At 42.3% G+C, this 25378-nt stretch overlaps 1 protein-coding gene and 1 long non-coding RNA gene across 6 annotated transcripts; one reads left to right on the forward strand and one right to left on the reverse strand.

Moving 5' to 3' along the window:
• Positions 1-24894, forward strand: LOC148216241 (uncharacterized). 5 transcript variants are annotated; one of them, XR_015795599.1, is made up of 5 exons: positions 1-276; positions 2863-3067; positions 3838-7909; positions 8407-8472; positions 23250-24894. It is a non-coding gene; the product is annotated as an uncharacterized LOC148216241 (long non-coding RNA). The 5 variants fall into 5 exon arrangements; XR_015795598.1 differs by lacking the exon at positions 23250-24894 and adding an exon at positions 17911-18756; XR_015795597.1 differs by lacking the exon at positions 23250-24894 and having other exon boundaries at positions 8407-11152.
• Positions 11820-21559, reverse strand: LOC112540158 (uncharacterized). The gene is made up of 3 exons (XM_025163894.2): positions 18762-21559; positions 18531-18570; positions 11820-15334 (listed from the first exon to the last, which is right to left on the reverse strand). Exons 1-3 carry the CDS (start codon positions 18903-18905, stop codon positions 14901-14903), a joined length of 618 nt encoding a protein of 205 aa, XP_025019662.1. The 5' UTR covers positions 18906-21559; the 3' UTR covers positions 11820-14900.
• Positions 24895-25378: the final 484 nt, after the last annotated feature.

The raw sequence follows: 25378 nt of genomic DNA on the forward strand, positions 1-25378 counted from the left end.
GACAATTTGTGAGTGAGACAATAAAGGAGAGAAAGCCCGGGACTTTGTGCAAAATACCAGAGCCATGATTGGCAGCTGAGTCATTGTGGTGGAACTGCTGGAATTTCATCCCTTAGGAAAAGCGGTGAAGCAGTTTGGGATCTGACCCAAGAAGAGAAAGACGTGAGGGAGCGGAGAAAAACAGGTGAAACCCCTGCCGCAAGGGATCTGCTACCAGAGTTGTTGGCAGAGACAATCAGAGGAAGCCCCTTTGGGAAGGACTGGCAAGGGCAGGCGGTAAGAGAGTTGTTTGGTTACATTCCATTCAGTAATATAGTAAACCGTTCCTAGTGTTCATGGACTTGGATGCTGTTCCTAACTGCGAGTAAAAGCTGTGGAAAGGTCACCATTAGAGGAAGGATATTGTAGTATTTTCCCTGTTAGATGGCCCCGGAGGGAGGCAACTCATCCCCTAGAGGTCCCCCTGTTGGTAGAAGGGTTGGGGGCAGCAGGTTTGAGAAGCTGGAAGAAGCTAGAAATGGCTGCAGTGACTGAGCTCAGGCTATACACGGTTAAGGACCCCACCTTAAGATATTGTTTACACTTTAATCCAGTGTTTAATCCAGCAAAATGGGTTTCTAGTCTTTGCTGGGTCTTATTCCATGAAAGTTTCATGGGGTTTAAAGGAATGCAGTATTGCATATGATGGGATAAAAATTCCCATTTTTCTTTCTGCCAAAAATTGCAGAAAGGCATTCTGGTAACAATGACATGTGTTATTCCATACATCATGTGCTCAGACTATGAGATGGGACCTCTCTGGGGTTTTGCTGGCAATTTAGGAGGAATTGTGGGGATTTTTAAAATGTTGCCTCAGGTTTCCAAGAAATATTCTGGTCTTTTTCCATTCTTCTGATTCTAGGTAATGGCTTTCAAGAGTTGTGTGAGGCTGATCACTCTCTGTTCATGTCCTTCAGACTCCTGAAGGTTGGGGGGAGCAAATTTTGAGGACTCTTTTATCTTTGGAGAGCTGGAATTTGGGAGCTAAGTAGCAAAAGATGGGCCCAAAATCTTGCAAAGATTTAAGGCATCTTTTTTATCTCTTAAATTCCTTGTAATGCATGTGGGAATGGAGAGATAGAAGAGCTGCAGACTAGACAACCATCATGCAAAAAAAATCTCAGTGCACAGAAGGAGGTAGAGTATGGGAAGCATTTCAGAGGGGACTTTCCCTAGTTTCCCAGACAGTGAAAGGAAAAGAGAGGAGGAATGCTTCCAGATTTGCAAGATTCCATTAATGTAACCTTACAATAAAGATAGAGCTAGTATTCATTGTTGTGCTTCTTGTCTGAACTAATTTGAAGGGCTAACATTCCTGTATCCCCCAAAGCCGTACAAAATCTTTCTGGATTTGGGTGGCCTTAACAAATCCAACAAGAACAAGAACAACAGCAGCAACAACAACAGGATCTTGAGTGTATCAGCTTTTGGAAGGTGGCCTTTGGCATGCGATACAAAGCCTAATTGGCTATCAAGCCAATGAAAGCTGTGCACTTCTGGTCTACCTGATATGACCCAGTGCAAATGTTGTAGACCCTTCACCATGTAATTGTCTCTATCCCACCACCTTTCACATAGATCATTGCTAGAGATAAAAGGACACTACCCTTCTATGTGTTTTCTATTTGTGCTCATCTACTCAAATTTCTCGTAATTTAAAAAGCCCTTGTATGCCAAATGTTTCGGAAATATATATATCAGAACAGAGACATCTACGCAACACATTGTTCTAGTGAACTGAAATAATATCTTGCAAAAGAATGGCTATTTTTATTTTTGCTTTTCAGCAAATCAAGTTGTTCATACTTGCACTTCACCATCTATGCCATTCTGAGATCTCTATAAAAAACAAAAGGCAAACAACAGCCCAAAAAAACCTCTGCACCCACAATTGCATCAACGAATATGTATATGTATATATATATATTTATATTTCCAGCACGTTGCTTTTAAAACTGCTTATCACCCTTAGGTTAATTTTTACACATCGGTCCCTCTGTGTATTCCAAATGGCCACTTTGTTTACACTTGCTTTTCTGAAGTTCAGTGCTTCCACTTAAGACTTTTATTTTTACTCTTAGATGCCAAACATTACCCCTGTAAAATATAACCATTCCACGTTTCTAAGCAAAACAATATTTATATAGATGAGGCCAATCTATTAGGAACACAATTAATATACAGTTACATACAGCATCTACCAAGGGTTGACATGGCCCCTGCCTAAATTATACTCCAGCCCCCTTTGTGAATCAGTCTTGTTAACTCTTGATAAGTAGGCATTTGTCAAACTGCCGCACTTCACCTTGATAGGAGGTAACCAAGTCCACCTCTTTGAAACTTGGAGGTGACACTGCAGCGTTTCATGTTGACTAAGAGGCTTGTCCTGCATTTCCAGAAGCCAGGAGAGATTCCGTGCTGCTTTGCACAAGGATAGAAGCTTCTTTCGTCACTTCCAGTAGCTACAATCTGACTTGACCTCGCTATGGCTGCTTCAGTTTGAGACACGGGTTTGACACGTTGCTTTGTGAATCAGCTTCATTATTCTCAACTCCAGTTTCCAACTGCCTGAACTTCTTCTTTCTTATCACAGAAAGTTAAAGATGCTAAATATAATATATTGTACATTTTCTCTTGCTTTATAGAACCAAGCTTTTCATGTAGAAGTACTCACAATGTATTCACTATTGTTCATGATTCAAAAGTTAATTCTACCCCAATATACTTCACACTGTAGATTTAATGTTGGGTGGTCTTTATTTATTTATTTTCTATTTATTTATATATCAAATTTGTCACTGCCCATCTCGTTAAAAATTGAAGGCAAAAGGAGAAGAGGACGGCAGAGGATGAGATGGTTAGATAGCATCACTGAAGCAATGAGCATGAAACTGAGCAAACTCAGGGAGCCAGTGAAGGACAGGAAGGCCTGGCGTGATATGGTTCATGGGGTCACGAAGAGTCGGACACGACTTAACGACTGAACAACAAATCTCGTTAAAAAGCGACTTTGGGCTTTACAGAAGAGGTAAAATCAATTAAAATATAATATAAAACAATCTTAAATAAGTAATAAATCAATTCCAAGGAATGATAAAGTTGGCGAACAGCTCGGGGAATGTCATCAGGGTGCCAGCCACCCCCAGGATTGATTACAACTCTTGTCGCTCCATGCAAACTGACAGAGCCAGGTCTTAAGTCCTTTCCAGAAAACTGAGAGGGTAGGGGCCCCTTGCACCTCTGGGGGGGAGAATATTCCAAAGGGCGGGGCCCACGGCAGAGAAGGCCCTCCTCCTGGGCCCCGCCAGCTGACATTCTCTCACTGATGGGGTCTGCAACATGCCCTCTCTGCCTGACCGGGTGGGATAGGCTGATGTGATGGGAGTGAGAGACGGTCCCCCAGGTAACCAGGACTCATGCCATGTAGGGCTTTAAAGATGATAACCAACACCTTGAATTGGACCCGGAAGCAAACTGGCACCCAATGCAGCTCCCACAGCAAAGGTGTTATACGTGCCATCCTTGGGGCACCCAAGATTTCTGTGCAGCTGCATTTTGAACCAGTTGTAGCTTCCAGATACTCTTCAAGGATAGCCCCACATAGAGCACATTGCAGTAGTCTAACCGAGAGATGACCAAGGTGTGAGTGACTGACCAGAAAGCCTCCTGATCCAGGAAGGGGCATAATTGATGCACCACATGGTCTTACTTCAGTCACTCAGATGTATGTGCCCAAAATCCACATAAGGAGACTTCCAGAACTTTTCCTAATTATTCTATTATGTCCCTCTCTTATAGCCAGAAGAAATACGGCACTGTTCTGAAATGCTTGAATCATATTTTGCCCATTGCAATAAAAATGCATCGCAACAGAGTGTGGGAAGGAAGCAGCAATTGGCTTAGATGCAGAAGAAGATGCAACCTGTGGACTTTTTAGGTGACTAACATGAGACTTAGGGGGAGATACAGCATTATACAGACAGATGGTGTAAGATGGTATTGGCAGGTGACTCCAGTTTCTCTAGAACCATCAACATTTCACTTAGGAAAAAAGTGATCAGCTGGTAATTTTGGGCCATCTTTGAGGATTTTGGAGGTTAAACGTAGGAATCAGAATGGTTTCTTCCCAAAGTTCTCCTCCTCCCCCCAATTTTAAAACCACCCCAAAAGGGCTAAAACTTTGGTCCCATCCTTCCTGCCTCTTTCTGGAATGTCAGGTTTAATTGTGGCCCCTGCCTGGTTGAATATTGTATATCTCTATGTATAATATTCTAGCATATAGATCTGGTCTAAGATAGATGTAGTCCAAGTTAGACCAGAAAACAAAGGAATACCATTTGCATGTATAGTGGAACCTCGGGTAACGAACGCCTCTGTTAATGAACTTTTCGAGTTACGACCAGCTCCGGCTGCAAAAATTTACCCCGGTTTGTGAACTCCGCCTCGGGTTACAAACCGGATCCGCGGCCATTTTCTGCCCCTGACACGTGGTCTGCGACCATTTTTCTGCCCCTGACACGTGGTCTGCGGCCATTTTCCCGCCCCTGACACGTGGTCCGTGGCCATTTTCCCGCCCCTGACACGTGGTCTGTGGCCATTTTTCCACCCCTGACACGTGGTCCGCAGCCATTTTTCCGCCCCTGACACGTGGTCCGCGGCCATTTTCTGCCCCTGACACGTGGTCCGGGGCCATTTTCCGCCCCTGACACGTGGTCCGCGGCCATTTTCCGCTCCTGACACGTGGTCTGCGGCCATTTTCCGCCCCTGACACGTGGAGGTAGGGAGGGGGACTCTCCCTCCAAGCAATAGCCACCTCCCTGTCCTCCACGCCAGAATGGATTAACGGTAATTACATTGAACCTTATGGGGAAATTTGCTTCAGGTTGCGACCAATTCGGGATGCAACCAGAGTCACGGAACGAATTAAGTTCGTAACCCGAGGTTCCACTGTACCTATAATTCACATCTGAAAAACACTTAAACATATCATCAATGATCTATAGCATATTCTAGGTCATAACACTTCCCTTCCATGGGTCTGGAGCAATAGATATGTATTTGCATATAGGCAACCACTTAACCAGCAACAATGGACAATGTCACATAGAAAAAAAATATGGAAATTAAACTGGCCTGAGGCAGACCCAGATGTCAATTTTCATTTAATGTATTGTTTATTATGGCCAATGGCCAGTCAGCGTAAAACAAAACAAAACAAAACAAAACAATGAACAACAGAACAAGTAAATTACCTAAGAGATAATCAAAGTAGAAAGTGAGAATATCTAAAATATGTCATCTAGATGAGACTGAACATCAAGTAAAATTACAGTATTGCCGTAAAACAGAATAAGGTGAAATGTTGCTTATGTTTAGATAGAATTGTGTAATCAAAAATGAATACATTTATCTTTGATATTACAGAAGGAACAAAATGGAACAGTTAACATGCGGGGTGTGGGAGCATTAGAATTTGGTATATCAGATATCAGGTGAGATGGAATGTTCATAACTGCAGTGCAAAATTTAGCTATGAGTAACATTAATCTGGCAGTCTGAGAGGAGAAGTGAGATGTGTACCTCATCTTCACTACCTGGTGAAGAAAAGAAGGATTAGGGTGGCTCATAGGTCCTTATAACAAATTGTGACCCACATCCTCAATTGTCAGAGTACACATTCCCAATATGGGATCTTGTGGTATCTGCCCTCAGTAATAGCTGAGGCGAAGGCCTCTTAGCCTAGCCAGAGAAAAAGCTCTCTGTGGGTAGAGTTGGTCAAGAATTGGCAGTAGTTGGCTGGGCTAGAACTGTAGCAGCGCCCTCCATAGCTTCAGCTGCTCTGAGCCAAGGCTGACTGCACATTGCCACTCTGTGTCATGGATTCTCTGTTAATTTTGCCCCCATATTTACTCTAGCAACACTATTGGAAGACTTAATAACACTGCCTGCAGTACCAGAGGTTCATATCCATGTTTTTCTTTCAGTGTGGTTTATGTTATCATCTGTCGGGAACATTCCATTGTGCTTTACACTGAGCAAAGAAGCCAGAGTTTACACAAAAGAATTAAAAAATCCAACATTAGGAATAGCAATATCCATAAATTAATGACAAGACATTTCAATTGCCCAGGAAACTCATTGATTTCAATGTGGCCAACTCAGAAAATGGATAGCAAACACTGATTTCATCCAGAGATAGCTGGATTAGAGTTCACCAGGGGTTCAACTGTCACTCTTACTCGTGGATTAATAGATGTCAGTTTTATAACAGTTTGCTCATAAAAAAGAAATCTTTGCTTATCTCAGTACATTTGGAGGCTGTCCAATCTCCTATTATTATCTTTCTAAGATTTATTCATTTATTCATTTTTGAGAAAAAAAAGAGGACTAACCCTGGATTTCTTGTTTTTAAATTCTTAGTATTTTCTCTTTATATTTATTAATTTATTTATATGATTTCTATGCTGCCCATCTCACACAGGTAAACCTGGGTATCCAAAGATTAAAACATACCACCACAGCATACAACCCCTGGCACCCAAGGATAAAATGATAACCCTACTCACAGAAAGCACATCAACAGCAGCAGAGCTCACCTCTTGACCCAAATACATGGGAAAATAGCCAGTTCATCACTGCCTTATAAAAGGCTATCAGCAGGATTGAGACTCTCCAGATCTCTGGTGGGATGCTGTTCCACAGATGACATTGTTTAATAGAAGGGACCCAGAGCATGCCCTCTGTGCTAGATCTGGTGGGCTGAGCAGAAACAAGTGGTCTCACAAATAGCTTCTTCCTATGCCATCTTTGTTTAATAACCAGCACCTTGAATCACACCTGAAAGCCTACTGGGAGCCAGTGCAGCTCATGGAGCAGTGGTATTGTATGGACATAAAGAGAAATGCCCAAACTGCCCATTCTGGACCAGCTGCAGCTTAAGAGCTCTTCAAGAGTAGCCCCAGGTACAGCACATAATAGTAATCCAAACAGAAGTTTACTAAGACGTGACTCACCATGAGCAAGGTCTCCTGGCCCAGGAATGAGTGCAATTGGTGCACAAGATGAACCTGTGCAAAGCCCCCTCGGCAATGGCTGCCACCTCTTCCAGGAGCCAACAGTCCAGGGGAACCCCCAAATTGCACACCAACTCTGATTGGGGAAGTACACCTCCATGCAGAGTTAAGAGTGGAAAATCTCTGGAACCAGGGGGCCTTAAAACCCACAGCTGCTTAGGTTGAGCTGAAGCCTGTTCATCCCATCCAGGCCCTCACAGTCCCCAGGCACTGGGAAAGGACCTCAGCAGCATTGCTTGACCAGCCAAGGATGGAGAGGTAGCATGTCAGCCTACTGTGATATCAGAAGTCAGAATCAGAATATTATCTTATGTCATGTCTGCTACTTGGTTAAGCGTGAGGCGTCTACATAGGTTGGCTCATTAAGGGAAAAGAAAAGACTTTCCAAATGGTCAAAGGAATGCGGTGATGAAAGTACAGTACTGTCTGTAGGAAACAGTGGGTGAGTTTGTGTTCCAAGGTCTAAATCACAAGAACAACTCATCATTGTTGCCGTGGACAACGTAGAGGAAATAATCATCAGCCTTTTAGCATGGGGAAAACTGCTGAATGATAGCCAAGCAGCTTTTCACAAAAACCTCCCCTGTGGGGATGTGGTTTCTCGATCTGACTCGGTTGCACTGACTTCCCTTGTTATTGTTTGTGCACAGGAAGGTGGCAATGATGCAGGCTGAAGCATCACTTTCCACCGAAGGGAATCGGCTGAATCATTCCACTCGCTTTCTCTGAACAGATCCCCTCCTTCCCTAATATGATGTCTTCCCATGACAGCTTTTCCACCAGTAGCTACCTCAGTGGTCAGTTCTTTTCATTCTCCCTCTTCCACAGTGTGAATGGACAGCAGTGGTGATGAAGGAGGAGAAATAGCAAGCGTGGCCCATTTGCTCACCTGTCTGCTATTGCAGTTTCTGGGTGCCACTGCAGAGCCCATGCCCAACGGCCTTCTGGGTCCTGGAGTTGGAACCTCAGAAAGGCTACGAAGAGAAAAGGGGGGCCAGGGAGGAAAGTACTGTGAAAAATGAATCTGAGGATCCACTTACTTAAACTGCGTAAGAGCTGGTGGTAGGAAAATGTTGCTCTAAGCACTGGGTAAGAGAAAGAAAAAACCATTCAGTTTGGAACTGTTTCCATAACGAGATGATTTTCAATGCATATTTTCTGTATGTACATACAGAATTTATCTACATAACCCTGTATGTACTGTAATTTATTATTGTTTTAAAACATTAAATCCCCATGCGGGTGTATAACTGTAATAAAGGTTTCCTTTGTTTATTTTTATTTTTATTTACAGATCCTTTATGGCTGCCCAGCTCATACAGTGGTCTTAGGTGGCCCACAACAATCAATAAAAACGAAGGTAAAAACAAAACCATCCTTCCCACCAGGCGCCAGTCCCAATAAGACTGACTCAACTTGATTTGATTTTTTATCTTACACCAACTCAACCCCAAGGCAATTCATTAGAGAGGTTGTTAAAATCATTCTTCATTAAAAAGCACAAGCTACAATCTTTGAAACCATTACTGCTGTGGAGATGAAGCACCGCAGGTGGGAGTAAAAGTTGTCTCTGCCTGGGACTGTCACCAGTTCCAGCTACAGAGCCTTGCCTGGCTATCAGCCTCAATGCCTACAGCAGAATGTTGACACCTGTAACGTGTTTTTCATAGGGTTAGGGTCATTCAAGACTATCAGGAAACTTCAGCTGATCCAAACTATAGCTGTGGGCTGTTAATGACTGATTCACCAAGTAACTGAGTTATCATGGTTTATTTGGGCCATAGTGCAACATTCTGGTATTGAAAGCTTTAAATCAGGGCAGAGAAACCATTTCTCTTACATCATCTGACCATTTTTGTGTGTGGGCCTTCAAGTCAGTGTTGACTCCTGGCGAGTGCCTGGACTGATCCCTGCAGTTTTCTTGGCAAGATTTCGGAAGTGGTTTGCCCTGGGCTTCTTCCTAGGCTGAGAGAGAGGGACTGGCCCAAGGTCACCCAGCTGGCTTTGAACACACAGTTTCCTGGTGTCTAGCCTGGTGCCTTAACCACTACAGCAAACTGGCTCTCCAAGTCTGACCTTAGGCTCAGTATAATGTACAGTGGCTGGCAGGAATCCTCCAGGTTTCTGACTGCATGCAGAATGGAGACTTCACTTTGCTTGCCTTTGGAAGCACAGGTGAGCATTCTACAGACAGGAGCAGCGGAGGCGGTGAAAACTTTTGTGATAGGGAGGATGGGGGAAGATGAAGATACTTAGGCAGGATTGGAGCTCATCTCATTTTAACACTATTAATCAACCAACTACTTTTGGATCAATTAATAATGCAACTGTTTAACCACCACAAATGTTCCTGAAATGTTCTTGAAACAGCATGTTTGTTTCAGGACCTTCAAAAACTTCTGGGCTGCATATTTAACTTAAAAAAAAAATGTCTAATAGCTTCAGAAAATAGATCTGCCATTTCTGGTTATTCTGCTGTACCAGACCTTGTCCTTCAGAAACTCGTACATTTTTTTCATGGATACAGACAATATTTGTATCTATGGCTTTATCTATGGCTAAGTCCTCAGTTCAGGATCAAAATCCAAGGAACTACTCAAATTCTAAATACTATCTGAAATCAGAAATAGAATGGATGGAAGAAAACAATCTGATGCTTAATTCAGGTGAGACAGAACTGCTGCTGGTTAGTTAAAAGGCAGATCAAGGGAAAGTTACTTAAATTTTTACCATTTAACCTCATCTGCCACATTCCCTTGCCGTTGCTCCAGAAGCTTCTTTATTCTCTGGAACAAAGGGTAGATTGATCAGAGCTATACATCTTGGAACATCTGGAACACAGACTATTCAGTACCAGGACCTGATACAGTGTAGATAAGTAAACCTGTTTTGATACCTTCAGGAATGGATGGTGAGACATCCCTCAACTGCATTCCACATGGACTCCTATAATGGAGTCAATATGGCATTGCCATGTGGTTCAACTCAAGCTAGTCCAGAATTCTGTATTTGCATTACTAAATGAACTTTTAATAAATTTAATTTTAATTTAATTATTAAATTTTAATAAATTGAATAAATAAATCATCATTCAGAGGGTGTTACTCCCTTGCTATGGCTGTTTCTAAGCAAAACGCAAAGCATTGTTCATGAGCTAAAAAATCCTGTATGACATGGATCCAGCCTATAAGAAATATCATTTTCTCCCAGACATGCTTGCCAGGATCTTGAGATCTCTTTATCTGAGATGAGGTGGATACTATTATCAGGCTGGATGAGATTAGGTAGGTGTGTCACCTGGTGATGTTAGCACCATATGGGTTTTGTTTATATTGATGATGTTACTGATTAAAACTAGCAATAATATGTTAGCATGCACCGTAACTGCTGAAGTCTTTTTGGAATTCATTTGTCTTTTCTGTGCTCCATTAAATGTCTGCAATGGGATCTCAGGTCCCCTTCCTTTCATGAAGCCACCTTTTATATCTGTCACGTCTTGTTCCATATTTTATTAGTCAGGATACAAAATCTTAAGCCTTATCTTATTGGCATAATTTCGGTGCTTTTTGATATTGTAATATAAACAAACTTTTCCAATCCTTTGCACTGTTTTTCAAGCCTCCTAACCAACCACATGTAACACTTTGATTGCATCACCTCTTCAGAGTTCTTCCAGAAGCTTTGTTGTTAGCAGTATTTTCTAGAGCTCATTTACACTTGTATTCCCAGAATGTCTGGCTCTATTTTGGTGATCAGTGTGTGTACATATTGATTTGGGGAACTTCTTTGTACAGTCCTGTAAATCCCTAGGGTTCTCTTTCCAATATAATGCCCATCAGTGGAATTGTAATGCTCTGTTTGTTGTTATTACTTACTGTTACGATCCTGATGGTGCTTCACTTTCATTTTCCAGCAGTAGTTCTCCTCTAAGTTACCAGTCAAGCTGAATTCAGGAGGCTTAAAACTGCATCTACAGGCTTTCTAAACACTTACTTCTAACTCAGTATCAGAAGATACAGGTCTAACCTGTGACAAAATGATTGCTGATGAACGGACCTGTCACAGGTTAGAACAGGTCTAACTTGTGACAAAATGAATACTGATGAACAGACCCTGATTATTCCCCCTAATCAGGGTCCGTTCATCAGTATTCACTATGTGACTTTGTTTCTTGATGAAGGCTTCACAAAATTAGAAAGCAGGAGGCAAGTAAATTTCTCTCCTGAAGTAGCACCAGGCCCTGCACACTTTAATAGGCAATGAGGGTTTGAGTCTATGAGAAGTGGTTCCAGTCAGACCAGAAGGCAACAGTCATTCATATCAGCTTGTAATGGAGAAAGTGGAAATGAATGAACTTGCTTCTTATGGCAAGCAGGAACAATATCAAAGACATGGACTGATAGTAAAGTAGCATCAGCTCCCAACATGTTATGTACATGTGTTCATGCACATATTAACACATATATACTAAAATTTCGCATTCTGGAACTTTAAATATATTTAACCATTTCCAAAAATGTTATGGCTATAAAAATGCAGATCTGTTGAGATCTTACCTAGATGAGATTTGTTTGGAAAATAATAGCATAGCTTCCCCAAATACCAAGAAACATACTTGGAAAATTAAAACAAAAGATCATTTTGTTAAAAAAGTCATCTTTATTCAATGTTCAAGATATAAATAAGATTAACATGCATCCTTTCACAACTCCCTATGCTAAATAAAAACTTTATATAGCAAACCAATGTTATGAAGGATTGCATTCTAACCATTTGCTTACTGTTCACATCTAATAAAATGATGCGCAGTGACACAAAGCGACCTTTAAAAATCATTAAAGCAGACCAGCCAACATCAGGAAATCTATCAACAACTCAGAGTTGTCTGAAAGACCTAAAAAAAAAAAAAAAAAACGAGGGAACCCACTTATAATAGGAAAGTCAAGGAGCTCATGCCCCCATAACCATTTTTTTTAACACATCATGATATCGCCTTCCTCTCTTCCCCTGCTCACAGCTGAGGTAGTTAAAAATTGTCTGTAGCTGTTGCAGTTATAAAGTAGCATTTTTCCCTCTTCTTCCAATACAACTTTTGCTGGGGGTGCAATCAAGTTAATCATCACGTTAAAAACAGTAAGGATTGTGGCAGTCACCAGTCTTGTTACTGTAGCAGGATAAGGCTCAGCGATCAGGGCAGCAAATTTTATCCCAGCAGTTTTTAATTGTTATTTTGCTGGCTGAGGGACTGGATAGCACTTGAATGTATCCCTCTTGCTGTGCCCAGGGACTTGCTTCAGTCAAGCTCGTGGCCTGGGAACTGCATCCACGGTTTTCTCAGCAGTAGTACAGTGGTGGTTTGCCATTTTTTTTCCAGGATGTTTTTTCAACTTCCTTTACCCAATGCAGCTAAGGGCCCTGACATTCCTAGGTGGACTAGAGAGATGACTAGGATTGACCCTGTACAGTTTCAAACATCAGCCAAGTTGGGCTAGATGCTGAGGCCAAGTAACCTAAAGCTCAGGGAAATCCAGTGTTACAAGTGGCCCCTTCTCATGTGAAGAATATTATCAGTGAAGGGTCTCAACACTTCTTTGGGGACAGGTGGGGAAAACTGGGTGGATTTGTAAAGCTGATGGCCACCTCCCCACCCCCACCCCCCCACTTATTTATCTCTACGTATCTTACCATATCGTTAGTTTTTTCCCCCCAGGGGATCTAAGCATTGCTAAACAGAGAAAGCTACAGGGCTCTGTGACCCACCCCAGGGTTCTGAAGTCCTCCTCAGAGAAAAAACAATCAGAGCTTGCTTTAAACACTTGATGTATTGTGCTCAGAGTTTCATAAAGTTCATAAACCCTAGAAGCCTTGTTGCTTTAGGCTATTAATATGACAAAGTCTTAATAGTTAAGTCCTAAATAATCAGTTGGTTCACATCTAGAATAGTCCAAAATCAAATTTATATGTATCTGCTTCATAATTTGAAGTAGCTCTATGTCAAAGAGGTTATGAAGTCCAGTTGGGCAGCACTCAGTTGACAAAAATTCCAAAATGGCAGTTCTATATCAGAATTTTATGCAATACAGTTTCTCCTTTAAATTAAAAAAAAAATGTCTACAGTAACATTAAGTAAACATCTGAACTCTGGAAGGAAAAAATGCACCTCTATTATTTTATTAAAATAATTATGTAAATATACCATCACTATGAAGTTACATCCAAGAAGCAGCTGCATAAATTCTGGTGAAATTAGCAAAATTTATTTATTTATTTATTGGATTTCTCCCCCGCCCATCTCCCCCACAATAGGGAGCTGTTGAGACTTAATTATTATGCCCAGAACTATCATATTGACCTAGTAAAGAATCAAGGTAGAGTTGCTGGGAGTTGGGCAGCATATAAATTTAATAAATTAGTAGTAGTAGTAGTAGTAGTAGTAGTAGTAGTAGTAATAGTATGACTCTTAGATGCAGAGGGTTGGAAGATCCAACTTAATAATCAGTGGGACATCAGCTTTGTGTAATGTCCTCAGTGATTTTAGTGGGACTGAAATCCAACTCTTTGCATTTTATGTAATAAATGTTCCAGATACATTAAACCCTGGGCTATAATTGGAACAATGTTTCATTTGGGCATCTAATGATGTTTTAAGAAGACATTATAGCAAAACTTTGTGGAAGAGACTAGTAAATAGTCTATTTTATTATTTATTATTTTATTTTGCTAGTAAATATTACTAAAGAGACCTTTTGCTGAAGAAAAGGGGAAATAAGGTAAACAAGCAGTACCATTTTTGGCTGTAGACAGGCCTCTATAAAGGGCATGAAAAATGCCATTAATAAAAAGTAAATATTAAATACATTAATATAACACAGTATTTTATAATTATGCATTAGACTGAACAAATATATTATTATAACTCTATTATAATTATGCATTTAAGAAATACATCCTAAGTAAGGCCAAGAGAGTTCAGGAGCCCACATGTCCTTTTTGTCCCTATCAAGGAAACCAAAATTCCTGACTTAAATTCCAGAAACAGGCAAGCCATTCCAAGTGCTCAACTGTGCAAAAAAGATCCATGTACAGTGGAACAAGCAGAAAGAGGGGTTATTAAAACTTCTTTGCAACATGTGCCATCAAAAACTTTTGAGAACTGCTGCTGGAATGAAATCTGTTACATGCACACTTGATTTCAGTGTGCAGTTTTTTAACATTTAGAAACCCTAAATGTTTGTAATTCTTCATCAGCCTTCTTTGAGGAAAAAAAAAACTGAAAGCCAGCTTGAACAGCACACAGAGATTGCCCCACAATGCAGTGTAGTCATCATCCCAAGTATTTCAACAGCTAGCTGGCATCTTTGGCCTGGTAGCTCCATCTTTCTTCTTCTGTCATCCTATCATCTTCAGCATGAACTTCTTCTCCAGGTGTGGAGGCTCTCCACATGAAGCGCTGTCAAAATCACAGAAGGATCTTTCCAGATAGAAAACCCTCAGAAATTCCACCCAAGGGTAGGATAAGGATAAGGATAGAAGGAGGGCACAACACCAATGCCTCTTTCTGCTTTTGTATGGTCGTTCACTAAAAGAATGCCAAATAAGACTAATTTGAGCAGACACAATCACTTTCAATGGAATGTCTGGTTGCTTCAGTAATCTATGCAAGACCTTTCCACAGCATTAGCAATAGATGAAACTTTTTTTTATAACCCCTCTTGAGCTTCTTCTCCAGTTCTGCTATAACAGAAGAGCATTTATGCCAGTCTCTTCTGAACTGTTCATTAATTTAACTTAATTAACTTCATTAATTAAATCATTAGAGTCATTAATCCGGAAGACACCAAAGAAATTACCATATTCTTTAAGGGCCCAGTGATAGTCTTCTTCAGTACTTCCCTCTAATGTCCCGTAGAGCACATCATTACTTGACAACTGATAAATCTGAGATGTGTAGTTTGTATATGGTTTCTTTACTCTGTCAGACAAATGCAAATGGAGGGTCAGAAGAGCAGGATTAGCTTCATTTTTACGATGAATAGAGAGAACAGTATCTGCTTCCTTGGTGGGATGATGGCCACGAAGTTCGACATTGATCTGAGCATAGATACAGTACAGCCCAGCATTTTTAATCTTTAGCTTCTGAGAGTTATATTCAAATGATGACTCAAGGAATGCTCCTTGAACTTCTCTGTCAAACCAATCTAACATCCCTCGATGAATGCTTGCTGCAAAGAGAGGAAAGAATCAGGTAGAAGCATTAACTGGTGTCTAATACTGCCATTTGAGTTCCCAGCATATGAATATCAGAGCCACACCAAAAATAAGTCCTGCATCACAATCAAAGAAGTACCCTCAAAAGCATATATTTTCTGTTTTTAAGCTTGGTACCCAGAGAGTGGGTTCATATACTGCATTAAGCTATAATGTAGTTTGATTGTGGCTTAGTGTGTTGTATACACAGGCCATATCAATTTTGGTTTATTCAAAAAAAAAAAATCACACTCTTCAAAGCCAGAGAGAAATCCTGGTGTATCTGATCCAGGCATGCCCTAGAGAAAGATCCCACAAAGTAATGAGAATTTTAATATTTGTCTGTATAAACAAATTACTTACATTCTGACTTAGGAAACAGAGTTCTTTACTAGGGAAAACAAGTAGTCCTCAACTTATGATGGCAATTGGGACTGGAATTTCCATCACTAAGCAAATGCGATCATAAAGCACAACCGCATTGCTTAGTGATGGCAATCCCTGCAGTCCTGGTTGCCAACGTTAACCAAATCTCATGGACATTAAGCAAGGCAACTTCCTGCTGGTTTCCCATGGAAGCTGGAAGGAAGTTGCAAGTCCCAGCTGGTTGTAAGCAGGCCAGCAGGCAAGTAAGTGGCTGCTCCAGGTGGGGGAAGGTACAAGGGGGTGCAATAGGGGTGCAAGGGAGGAGTGGCAAGGGGGCACAAGGGGGTGCAGCGAGGGTCAGGGAGGGTGTGCAGGGTGCGAGGGAGGCATGGCGAGGGTCAGGAAGGGTGTGTGAGAGTGCATGGGAGCTGTGGCAAGGGTCAGGGAGGATGCATGGGGTGCGAGGGAGGCACAGGGTGGGTCGGGGGGTGCGAGGAAGGCACTGCGAGGGTCGGGGAGAGTGCGTGAGGGTGTGACAGAGGCATGGGGAGGTCCAGAGAGGGTGCACAGGGGTGAGGGGTGGCGAGGCTGAGGGAGGGTGCATGGGAGGCATGGTGAGGGTCAGGGAGGGTGCATGGGGGTGTGTGAGTGGCCGGCGTGGCACGAGCACAGAAGAGCTGGGGGAGGGTTAGGGGAGGGTGCACAGAGACTGGGGAGACTTACCCCAGTGACTTGCAACCTTCCCTGCTGGCTTCCCATTGACTTTCTGGGGAACCCAACAGGCAAGGTGACAAATGGTGATCATGTGATCACAGGGCACTTAAACCAGTCATGTGAGCCAGTTGCCAAGTGCCCAGACTGTAATCACATGACTGCAGGGGTGCTGGGATGCCCAGAACTCTGAGGAGCAGTTGTAACCACCATTCATTCAGCACTGTCGTAACTTTGAGTGGTTGCTGAATGAATGGTTGTAAGTCAAGGACTACCTGTACTATTGTATTATATAGTTGCCTAGAGTCACATAAAAGTGAGATGGGATGTTATATAAATTGAATGAATAAATAAATTGTAATAACAGCAGACATATCAGACAAAGCCATGGTTTGTGATAACCACATTTCACACAATTCTAAGGTATCAGTTATGATTTATATAAAATAGACTTCTCCCTTCAAGTATCTTCTATGTTATCTCACCCATTTGACAGGCTTTTTTGCATCATCATCATCATCTAAAAATATTTTCCAGTGCTCACCACCTTTCATTTATATTTTCTTGCCAGTCCATACAACAGGTCAGGTGTTAACCTCATATTACAAACAGAAGAAGAAGTCGATGACGCACTCACTTAAAATATTTAGCGATAGATAAAATGGGAACCTGCCAGAAAAGCATGGTTGTAGCTAATACGTTCTGAAACCGAGAAGCCCTAAGTGGTCACCTTGGAAATTTTGAGTCTGACGGAGCTCAAGCCACAGAAAGCTGCCCAGAAGGAAGGAAGAGCATACCCTGCTCTTCACAATTTAGCATCCAGATCTATGGCCCTAGTGAATGGCCTGGAAGTATCCGATGCTACTTCAGTGCTCAGAGTAAGAAGACATGAGCATAGGCAGTTCTTGGGATGGGACACAACTGAAAACCTTATATAAGAAACAACAACAACAACAACAACAAAATATTGCAAAGTCCCTGCTTATACAGGCAACCCAAGTCTCCTAGAGATAATTACTTTTTGACTCTTCCATGAAACAAAAAGGTTTATTTTAAGCTTTGAGGATACCTGGAAATATTGCCCAGAAATATCCTTGCCCTAAACACACAGTCCTGACCAGGAACAACCACAAGAGTGGCTCAAATTTTGTCTGCTTTGCACAAGATGCTCCAGAAAAAAAGCACTTGCCTTTTGCAAGCCAGCAGCTGCCCACTTCGTATCCAGAGACACCTCTGGTTACTTCAGACATTTGAAATGCTACGTCTACAGAAAACTAAATTAGATATTATTGGGTGGAGATGGGAAACAGTCTGTCTTTTAAAAAAAAGACACTATAAGGCCGTTCTCTTTACTCTTTGCCCTCATTATCACCCCCATCTCATTCTACATTTGAAACATTTGAAATTTCTCTGGAGAGAAAAGATGAGTAAAAGGGTAAAATGATTAATCACCACCCCCCAACTTTCTTTGCAGAGTGCTTTTCATTAATGAAGATTGTAAAAGTCTGGGAAGCTATAGCACAGGAAACAGAGCACCCGTGCTGACTACAAACACATATGTTTGTGCATCACAACCTAGTGGTCTTTAAAAGGTAAAAACACCACTGAATTCCTGAAAGTGGTTTACTCCTGCCCTCTTCTAAGATGCTTTTTCAGTTATCAGCCTTGGATTGCCAAGATGGCTTCTCGCTCAAGCACCTATCCAAATTGGACATAATTGACTTCTGGGATCAGCCAAGATGGTTGGATGCTGCCACCAAGTGGGATAAGTGATCTCTGCATGGGGTAGCCCGTGAAACAAGGTCTGAGGCTTATTCCCACCCAGCTCCCACAATATTACAGTTGGTATCAGTACCCAAGGCCAGAATTCTTTGGAGTAGCCTTCCCATCACCAGGCAATCTCTCATAGATACCTTATTTATTATTTTATTCATCTATTTGATTTCCCTACTGATGACTCAAAGCAGATGGGACTACAACCCTCATTATCCACCAGACACAGGGCTCACGCATCTGAAGAATACCAGCTTGGGGGGAAAATGAAACTTTGGGGCTTTCAGAGCAAGAAACTAGGTATCAAGGAAGCCAACTTACTGTTTCCATTCAGCTTAAGGACCAGGTGAGCAGCAGCGACCTGAAAAAGAGGAGGAAAGGTGATGTTAGCCCTTTCAAAACAAAGCTGACCGAGAAGCTTCTTCGCTCACGTCGGGGAAGGGCAGGGGTTGTCTGATGCGGGGCAAGGGCTACCCTCGTCCTCCAAGCCAAGGGCTGCATCTCTGTCTCTGCCCCGACTACCGCTCCCAGTTCTCTGCACCCTCAAAGTACCACTGATGACTGGAGCGGCGGAGTCTGCTTCGTCAGATTCAGGACCAGCGCGGTGAGCGAGGCGATCAAGAAGCAGCTGCTCACCAAGAACAGCGCGCAAACGGAGGCCGAGCGCCAGGACCGTCTACCGTCGAGGCGCTCCATCAGACTGCTGCTCAGTTGCAGAAGCCCGGGCTCTCGGTCTCCGTACTACTTCAGGCTCCGCCCCGCGGGCTTCTTGGGTGATTTCCTCCGATGAGTTGTGGTTGGAAGACAGACCCAACGCGCCAGTATTCTGCTCCGAAGTTAAAGTGGCAATTTTTCGGCAGATGGCTCTCCTCTGGCTACTAAGAGCCATCCTAACTTCATTTTTCCACCCACCTTCCCTAACTCCACCTCCAACATGAGACTCGCTTTATAAATCATTTTCCTCTTTGCTTGGAACTCGGCAACGCACTTCTGAGAGGGAAAAGAATCCCACTTCTCGGCGCGTTCCTTTGATCGGGGGTCACGTGGGTGAGAGGAACGCCCTCTGGGAATTCCAAAATGGAACGCGGCGTTCTAGCGCCGATTCCTCAGAACCCCGTGGAGGAACCTTTCCCGATCGGGGGCTCCCCAGCTGGGTCAGACCGCCGTTTCCATCATCTCCAGTTGGCACCCCCAGTGGGGATTATGGCTGTGGCAGTCCAGTATACCTAGGGAGCAACTGGTTGAGGAAGTCTCTGTTGGTGGAAACCAACAAAATATATTCTGGTCCCTGAGGGTTAAAAAAACAACGGTAATAGCTCTTCCTTGCTCTACTGCCTTTTAGATGCGTTTTGCATCCAGATTCGAGACACGTGGCTGATTCCAATTTAGCTGAGCTCAACATTTCTGTGCAGTCTGTATCTTTCTTATCTGAATGCTTTTGTATAAACAAAACACTTTTTAGCTCATCCAGTTTTTCATGGGTCTCATCTAGTAGCTCAAAAATAGAAATCATAATTTGTGCAATTAAAAGGCATTATTTAGCTATAAACTCAGTTGTTAGCCTGTAGTCAATGGCAGTTTCTCCAGGGTGGATCAGTGGCTCTTTTATCTGCTCCATAGCTGTAGCCGCTTCATCCAGTCCACCTGGAAACAGCAAAGTTCAGAAATTGGGGTTTGCACTAGCAGCACCGCTGACCCTGAGACAGGCTACGGCAGCTGTTTGACAAACGGTACAGAACTGCAAACTGAACAGAGCAAAATCTGTGACAGTAGAAACTGTTTCAAACTAGCCTGGTGTCTTAACCAGCTCACAGGTAATAAATCCGTCAGTCATTTATGCTGCATTTTGACATTCTCCCATTGGCTTCTTTGGAGGGCAAGTTTCAGAAAAAATCCTACCCAAAAAGGACTTCTGTCAGTCTGGGAATGCTGAATCACAGGCCCTTGGGTTACTTGATTGTGGATTCTATAGAGATATGAGCGGCAAACTTCTACCATTCCTTGTTAGACCATTTCCTGGATGTTCAGATGAATTTTTTATAAAAGTCCTTCTGGCAGATGAAGACCCGTCCCAGCACAAGCTGTTGCTAAGTTTGCATTTGCAGCCTGCAGATCCTGGGCTTTACTAATGGCAAATAAATTTTGGACCGACTGCTGGTTATACTCCATAGAGTAGTACATGGAGTAATTAGAGTGCTGTATTCTTCTTACTTTATTGTATTTTACTTTTTTCCTTTGTATTCATTATTTTACTGTATTTTACTTGCTTGCTTTTATTTTGATATATTTGATGAGGCTGTGACCTGTAACAGTCGTTCATACATTCTTAAATTTCCACAAATAGCTGGCCTCCAGAATCTTGTGAATATGTCATACATACATACATATATACACACAATCCTATCATAGCCTCTGTTTACACTATTCAGCTGTTTTCAATAAATAGTCGTTTTGAACAGAAATAGCAATCATGTGAGTTCTACATTTTGGCCGAAAGCATTTGAACAGCTCAGTTGTGCTTACTAATACATTCCAAATCAAAGCTGTTTCTTCCAAACAAAGTAGTCAAAATGTGTTTTCTATTTGTTTAATAATCATCTTAATATGTGAATCTATGGCAGAAAAAACAATGCAGAATTTATGACCACGTATGATTCGCAAATCTGATAACCCACAAGGTTTTCATCATAAATTTGTTAGTCTTTAAGGTATTTTATTTTTATTTATTTATTTAAATACCACACAATTTGGGGGGTCCTCCTAGACTGGCAGTTCCTGCTCAACGAGCAGGTGGCAGCCATGGCTTGGGGTCTTTGCACAGATTTGTCTTGTGCCCCAATTGCGCCCTTTCCTGGCCTGGGAGGCGTTGCTCACAATCACTCATGCCTTGGTCGCTTCCCATTTGGATTACTGCAACACAGTCTACACGGGGCTGCCCTTGAAGACCACCTGGAAGTTACAACTGGTCCAGAATGTAGCTCCGTGTGCAGTGTTGGGTGCCCATTGGTTTGCCTACATTACACCTCTGTTGCACAAGCTGCACTGACTCCCAATTTACTTCCTTCCTTCCAGCAATTCAAGGTGCTGGTTGTTACCTTTAAAGTTGATTTACTTATTTTATTTAATTATGGCACAGGACCAGGTTCTTCGTGTGACCAACTGTCCCTGAGAGTATATGCCTATCCCAATAGATCAGATAGGGTGGGCACACTCCAAGTCCCTTCCCTGAAATATTGCCATCTAGTGGGAAGGGTGCCTTTTCTGTGACTGCCCCTACTTTATGGAATACCCTCCCCTGGCAATCCAGCAGACCCCCCCCCCCCACTCTTAGCCTTCTAGAAAGCCGTTGAAACCTGGCTCCTTACTTAGGCACTGGGGCAGAGTGGTAGGAGCCTACGGATGGAAGTTGGGGCACTCCGGGAGGACGATTGAGGCACAGGGTTCTTAGTTTTTGTTATGATTTTTGTAGTTTTACTGTTGCTGTGCAGCCACCCAGAATTGTTTTAAGATGGGAAGCCATACAAATCTTTTAAATAAAATAAACAAACTTAATTTTGTTAACCTTATGAAAGAATGGGGTGTAGGAGGAGAAGCATGGGAAGAAGCCTAGAGGCCTGCAGCAAACGTGCCCCATTCCTGCTGAATCACCGTGATTGAGGATGTTTGTTCACCTCACTGGTGATAAGGAACGCTTCAGTTTCCTTACAACATGTTGCACAGGCTAGATAATATAGTGGCAATAAAGAGAACAAAGACAAGAAACAAATGCGGCAGCAGATGTCATGCTGGTATAATTTGCTACTGACTCAAAGATGGGTAGACAGCATTATAAATGCAGCAATGAGAAAATGCCCAGTGTCATGCTCAAAATGATCCAAACTGCCACCAAGACAGTACTGAACTGAGTTTGTGAAGGGTTATTACGCAAGCTTGTTCTTAAAAAGTGCCTTGCTCAGTTGTTATGATTCCACGACATTCACTCCAAGTGGTTAATCTTGAAAACTGGTGAAGCAGAGTGTGTAGCTGGTAAGGGAAGAAGCCTGTTACAGCTGGGTTTCCCATTAGGAATGAAACCTGTGCCTTCTGAGAAAATCTGGATGAGATTCCATTCCATGAGGCAAGTGATGCGGGACTTATGGGGGGCTGTTTTACATCATGGACTGTTTAGCTCTAACTCTTGTATATCTGCTGAAAGGCAGCTTTCCCTAAGTCATTACCCCCCAGATAGGTCTCCATGACTCCCAGTCAAGATGGGTGTGAGGATACACTGGCCGCAGATGAAAGGGACTGTATTCTAACCACACATCTGGAAAGGCCTAAGTGCTGCAAGACTCCTTTGAGCTGTAAACACTGCACACAGTGCAACAGACACTTTGCCAGTTGCTTCTCAAGCTGTCCTTGCGGCACATTTTGTTCCTACCTGGTGGAGAATCTGCTCTGGTGTGAAACCAAAGAGAGAAGCACCGTCCAGAATTAATTCCTTTAATAACAGCTGCACATGTTTTGTCATCAAAACTATGTTCAAAGCCACTTTTGCAATTCAGCAATTGTGCCCATTCACACTTTGCGGTAGATCTGACAGTGTGAGTTATTTCCTCTAGATGAACTGGTAACATGGAAAAATTTCTTTCTTTTTTAAGACAGAAAGGTTTTGCTTTCCAAAACCCTGAAGCTTTATCAAGAAACATTTCCTTTTCTTCTATAAATCAAAAGCAGCCCCTAAAATGAATTCTCTACCTTCTGAATATTTTGCCTTCATCTCCTGTAATATAAGTGGTGTTTTCTTCTTTAAAGAAGTGGATCTACTACACCCCTGGGCTTAAGTAACTAATTTAAGTAGCCCTACATCAGGATTGTTTCTAAAAATAAAGCAGGATATATATGTTATAAATATACATTGTAAATGTAAAATGTATCTTATAAATATGTGTTATAAATATGTTTCTGTATTAGATTTACTAATGTACTGTATTATACAAACGTTGACATGCTATTTTTTTTTTTTTTTTAATCCGCTTTCAATCATGACCGATTCTACAGAGACTGCCTGGACAAGTCCCTGCAGTTTTCCTGGCAAAGTTTTTTTTTTTTTTTTGGAAGTGGTTTGCCATTGCCTCCTTCCTAGGGTGGAGCCCAGCTGGCGGTCGCAGGAAATTGAGTCTCTTCCATTGCGTTGTGTCCAGCAACCAGCAACCAATTCCTGTTTTCCCATGCAAGGCGCCGCCAGCATTTTTCCTCCCACCGGGGTGAGAGTACCTATTTATCTACTTGGTTATGCTTTCAAGCTGCTAGGTGGGCAGGAGCTGAGGGACTGCCTCTTTGACATTGCATGCACTCTGAGGATTAACTTCATTACTTCCATTTTAATTTCACTGCAGAAGTGCTTCATCCGTAACACTGAAATAACCCGAGGAGGCTACATCTAGCCTTCAATGCTATTTCTTCAGAGCACAGATATTGCTTTCCCTCACATTCCCCACAATTGAAAGGGAGAGGGGATTGCTTTTTCAGATAGCCAAAAGCAAGCGTGCTTTCTATGTGCATGAAGGCATACTGACATGAGACCTAAAGGATATTTGTCTCTAATGGCATCAGTACCTGCTACATCATCAGCTAAAAGTCCTCTTATCAAGGCCTTTCCAGTTTGGAAGTTGAAGTTCATACATACACAGAGAGACCGAGAGAGACTATGTCATCAGGAGTGCCTTTGAACCACTCTGCCTATCTCAGTGGGACTTGTCAAAGCCAATGTCCTGGCCCCAGCTGGAACTGATCTGACCTTTCTGATTCTGCTGCTATTAATGCCATCCCAGATCTTCCATCAAGCTCTGGACACAACTTTTGAAGAAGAACTAGAAAGCTGTATATTCACTTTCCAAAGTTAATCTCCCATTTAGACTATTGTAACACGCTCTACATGGGGCTACCCTTGAAGAATATCTGGAAGCTTCAACTGGTCCAGAATGCGGTGGCACGGACGATTTTAGGTGCATCAAGATCAGCACATATAACACCTTTGCTCCGTGAGCTGCACTGGATGCCTGTTTGCTTCCGGGTCCAATTCAAGGTGTTGGTTATTACCTTTAAAGCCCTACATGGTATGGGTCCAGGGCACCTGAAGGACCATCTCATCCCCGTCACATCAACCCGTCCCACCCGGTCATGCAGAGAGGGCATGCTACGGACCCCGTCTGCAAGAGAATTTCATCTGACGGGGTCCAGGCAGCGAGCCTTCTCTGCAGCAGCCCCTGGAGGAACACCCTTCCCCCAGAAGTGAGGTTGGGCCCTCTCCTTCTTAGACTTCAGAAAGAAACTGAAGACCTGGTTTTGTTATTATCCATGGGGTGGGGATGGGAATGGTCAGTTTTGGGGATGGGTGGTTCCCTAGTCCTACCTGACCAATATTATCTGGTCCCAGGCTGCAACAATACCACCATCGCTTGGATTTTATCATATTTAATAATTTTATTTATGCTGTACTATTTATGTTTTTATTGGTTTTAACTGTTTGGTTGTGAACCGCCCAGAGTCCCTCCTTGTGGGGGAGTTGGGCGGTGATATAAATTTGATTTATAAATAAATAAATAAATAATCTGTTCCTGGTTGTTTTGGTCAGAGTGAGACCAAACTGCCATGTTTAACGTTGCAGAGAAATTACATATGCTTAATAAAACCTGTAAGTGATATTTAGAGTGATATAAATTGAATAAAGAAATAATAAATAATGCAAGGAGATGTGAGGCCTTGGAATTGGGACATATTAAACTGAAAGAGCATGGTAATTGAAATACGTTGGCTTCTTCTAAAGTATTATAGGAATCCACTAAATTTCCAAATGGCTGTTGGACTACATTAATCGTGTAGAAATCTTGTTTGTGAAATCCTAGGCAAGAGGTTTCTGATAAGACTTTGCTTTCTCCCACTGACAGAATGTCATGGATGATCTAATATATCAAGATCCATTTTAGCTAGCTTGTGTTTTCATGCTGATGCAGCCATATCTTTCTTTCTAAATGCAAAAAAAAAAAAAAAAAGGCAAGGAGGGAAAGAGAAAAAGCAGCGTGTGTGGGTGAGGCATCCTGCCACGCAAGTCCTTTCCCTTTCTTTCAAAGCTTCTCTGTCCTTGCATAGCAGGGACATCTTATACTGAACATAGGAGTGCTTCTAAA

Source organism: Python bivittatus, unplaced genomic scaffold (assembly GCF_059951505.1).
Source record: "Python bivittatus isolate LINGU-HERP-01145 unplaced genomic scaffold, Pbiv_v1 ctg000220_np1212, whole genome shotgun sequence".
NCBI classification, from domain to species: Eukaryota; Metazoa; Chordata; class Lepidosauria; order Squamata; family Pythonidae; genus Python; species Python bivittatus.

Excerpts from the sequence above, each read along its gene's own strand:
- LOC112540158 (XM_025163894.2), bottom strand. The coding sequence starts at position 18,905 with ATGGAGCGCCTCGACGGTAGACGGTCCTGGCGCTCGGCCTCCGTTTGC. Across the intron at positions 18,571-18,761 it reads CGCCGCTCCAGTCATCAGTG|GTCGCTGCTGCTCACCTGGT; the intron begins GTACTTTGAGGG and ends CCTCTTTTTCAG. Across the intron at positions 15,335-18,530 it reads CCTTAAGCTGAATGGAAACA|CAAGCATTCATCGAGGGATG; the intron begins GTAAGTTGGCTT and ends CTCTCTTTGCAG.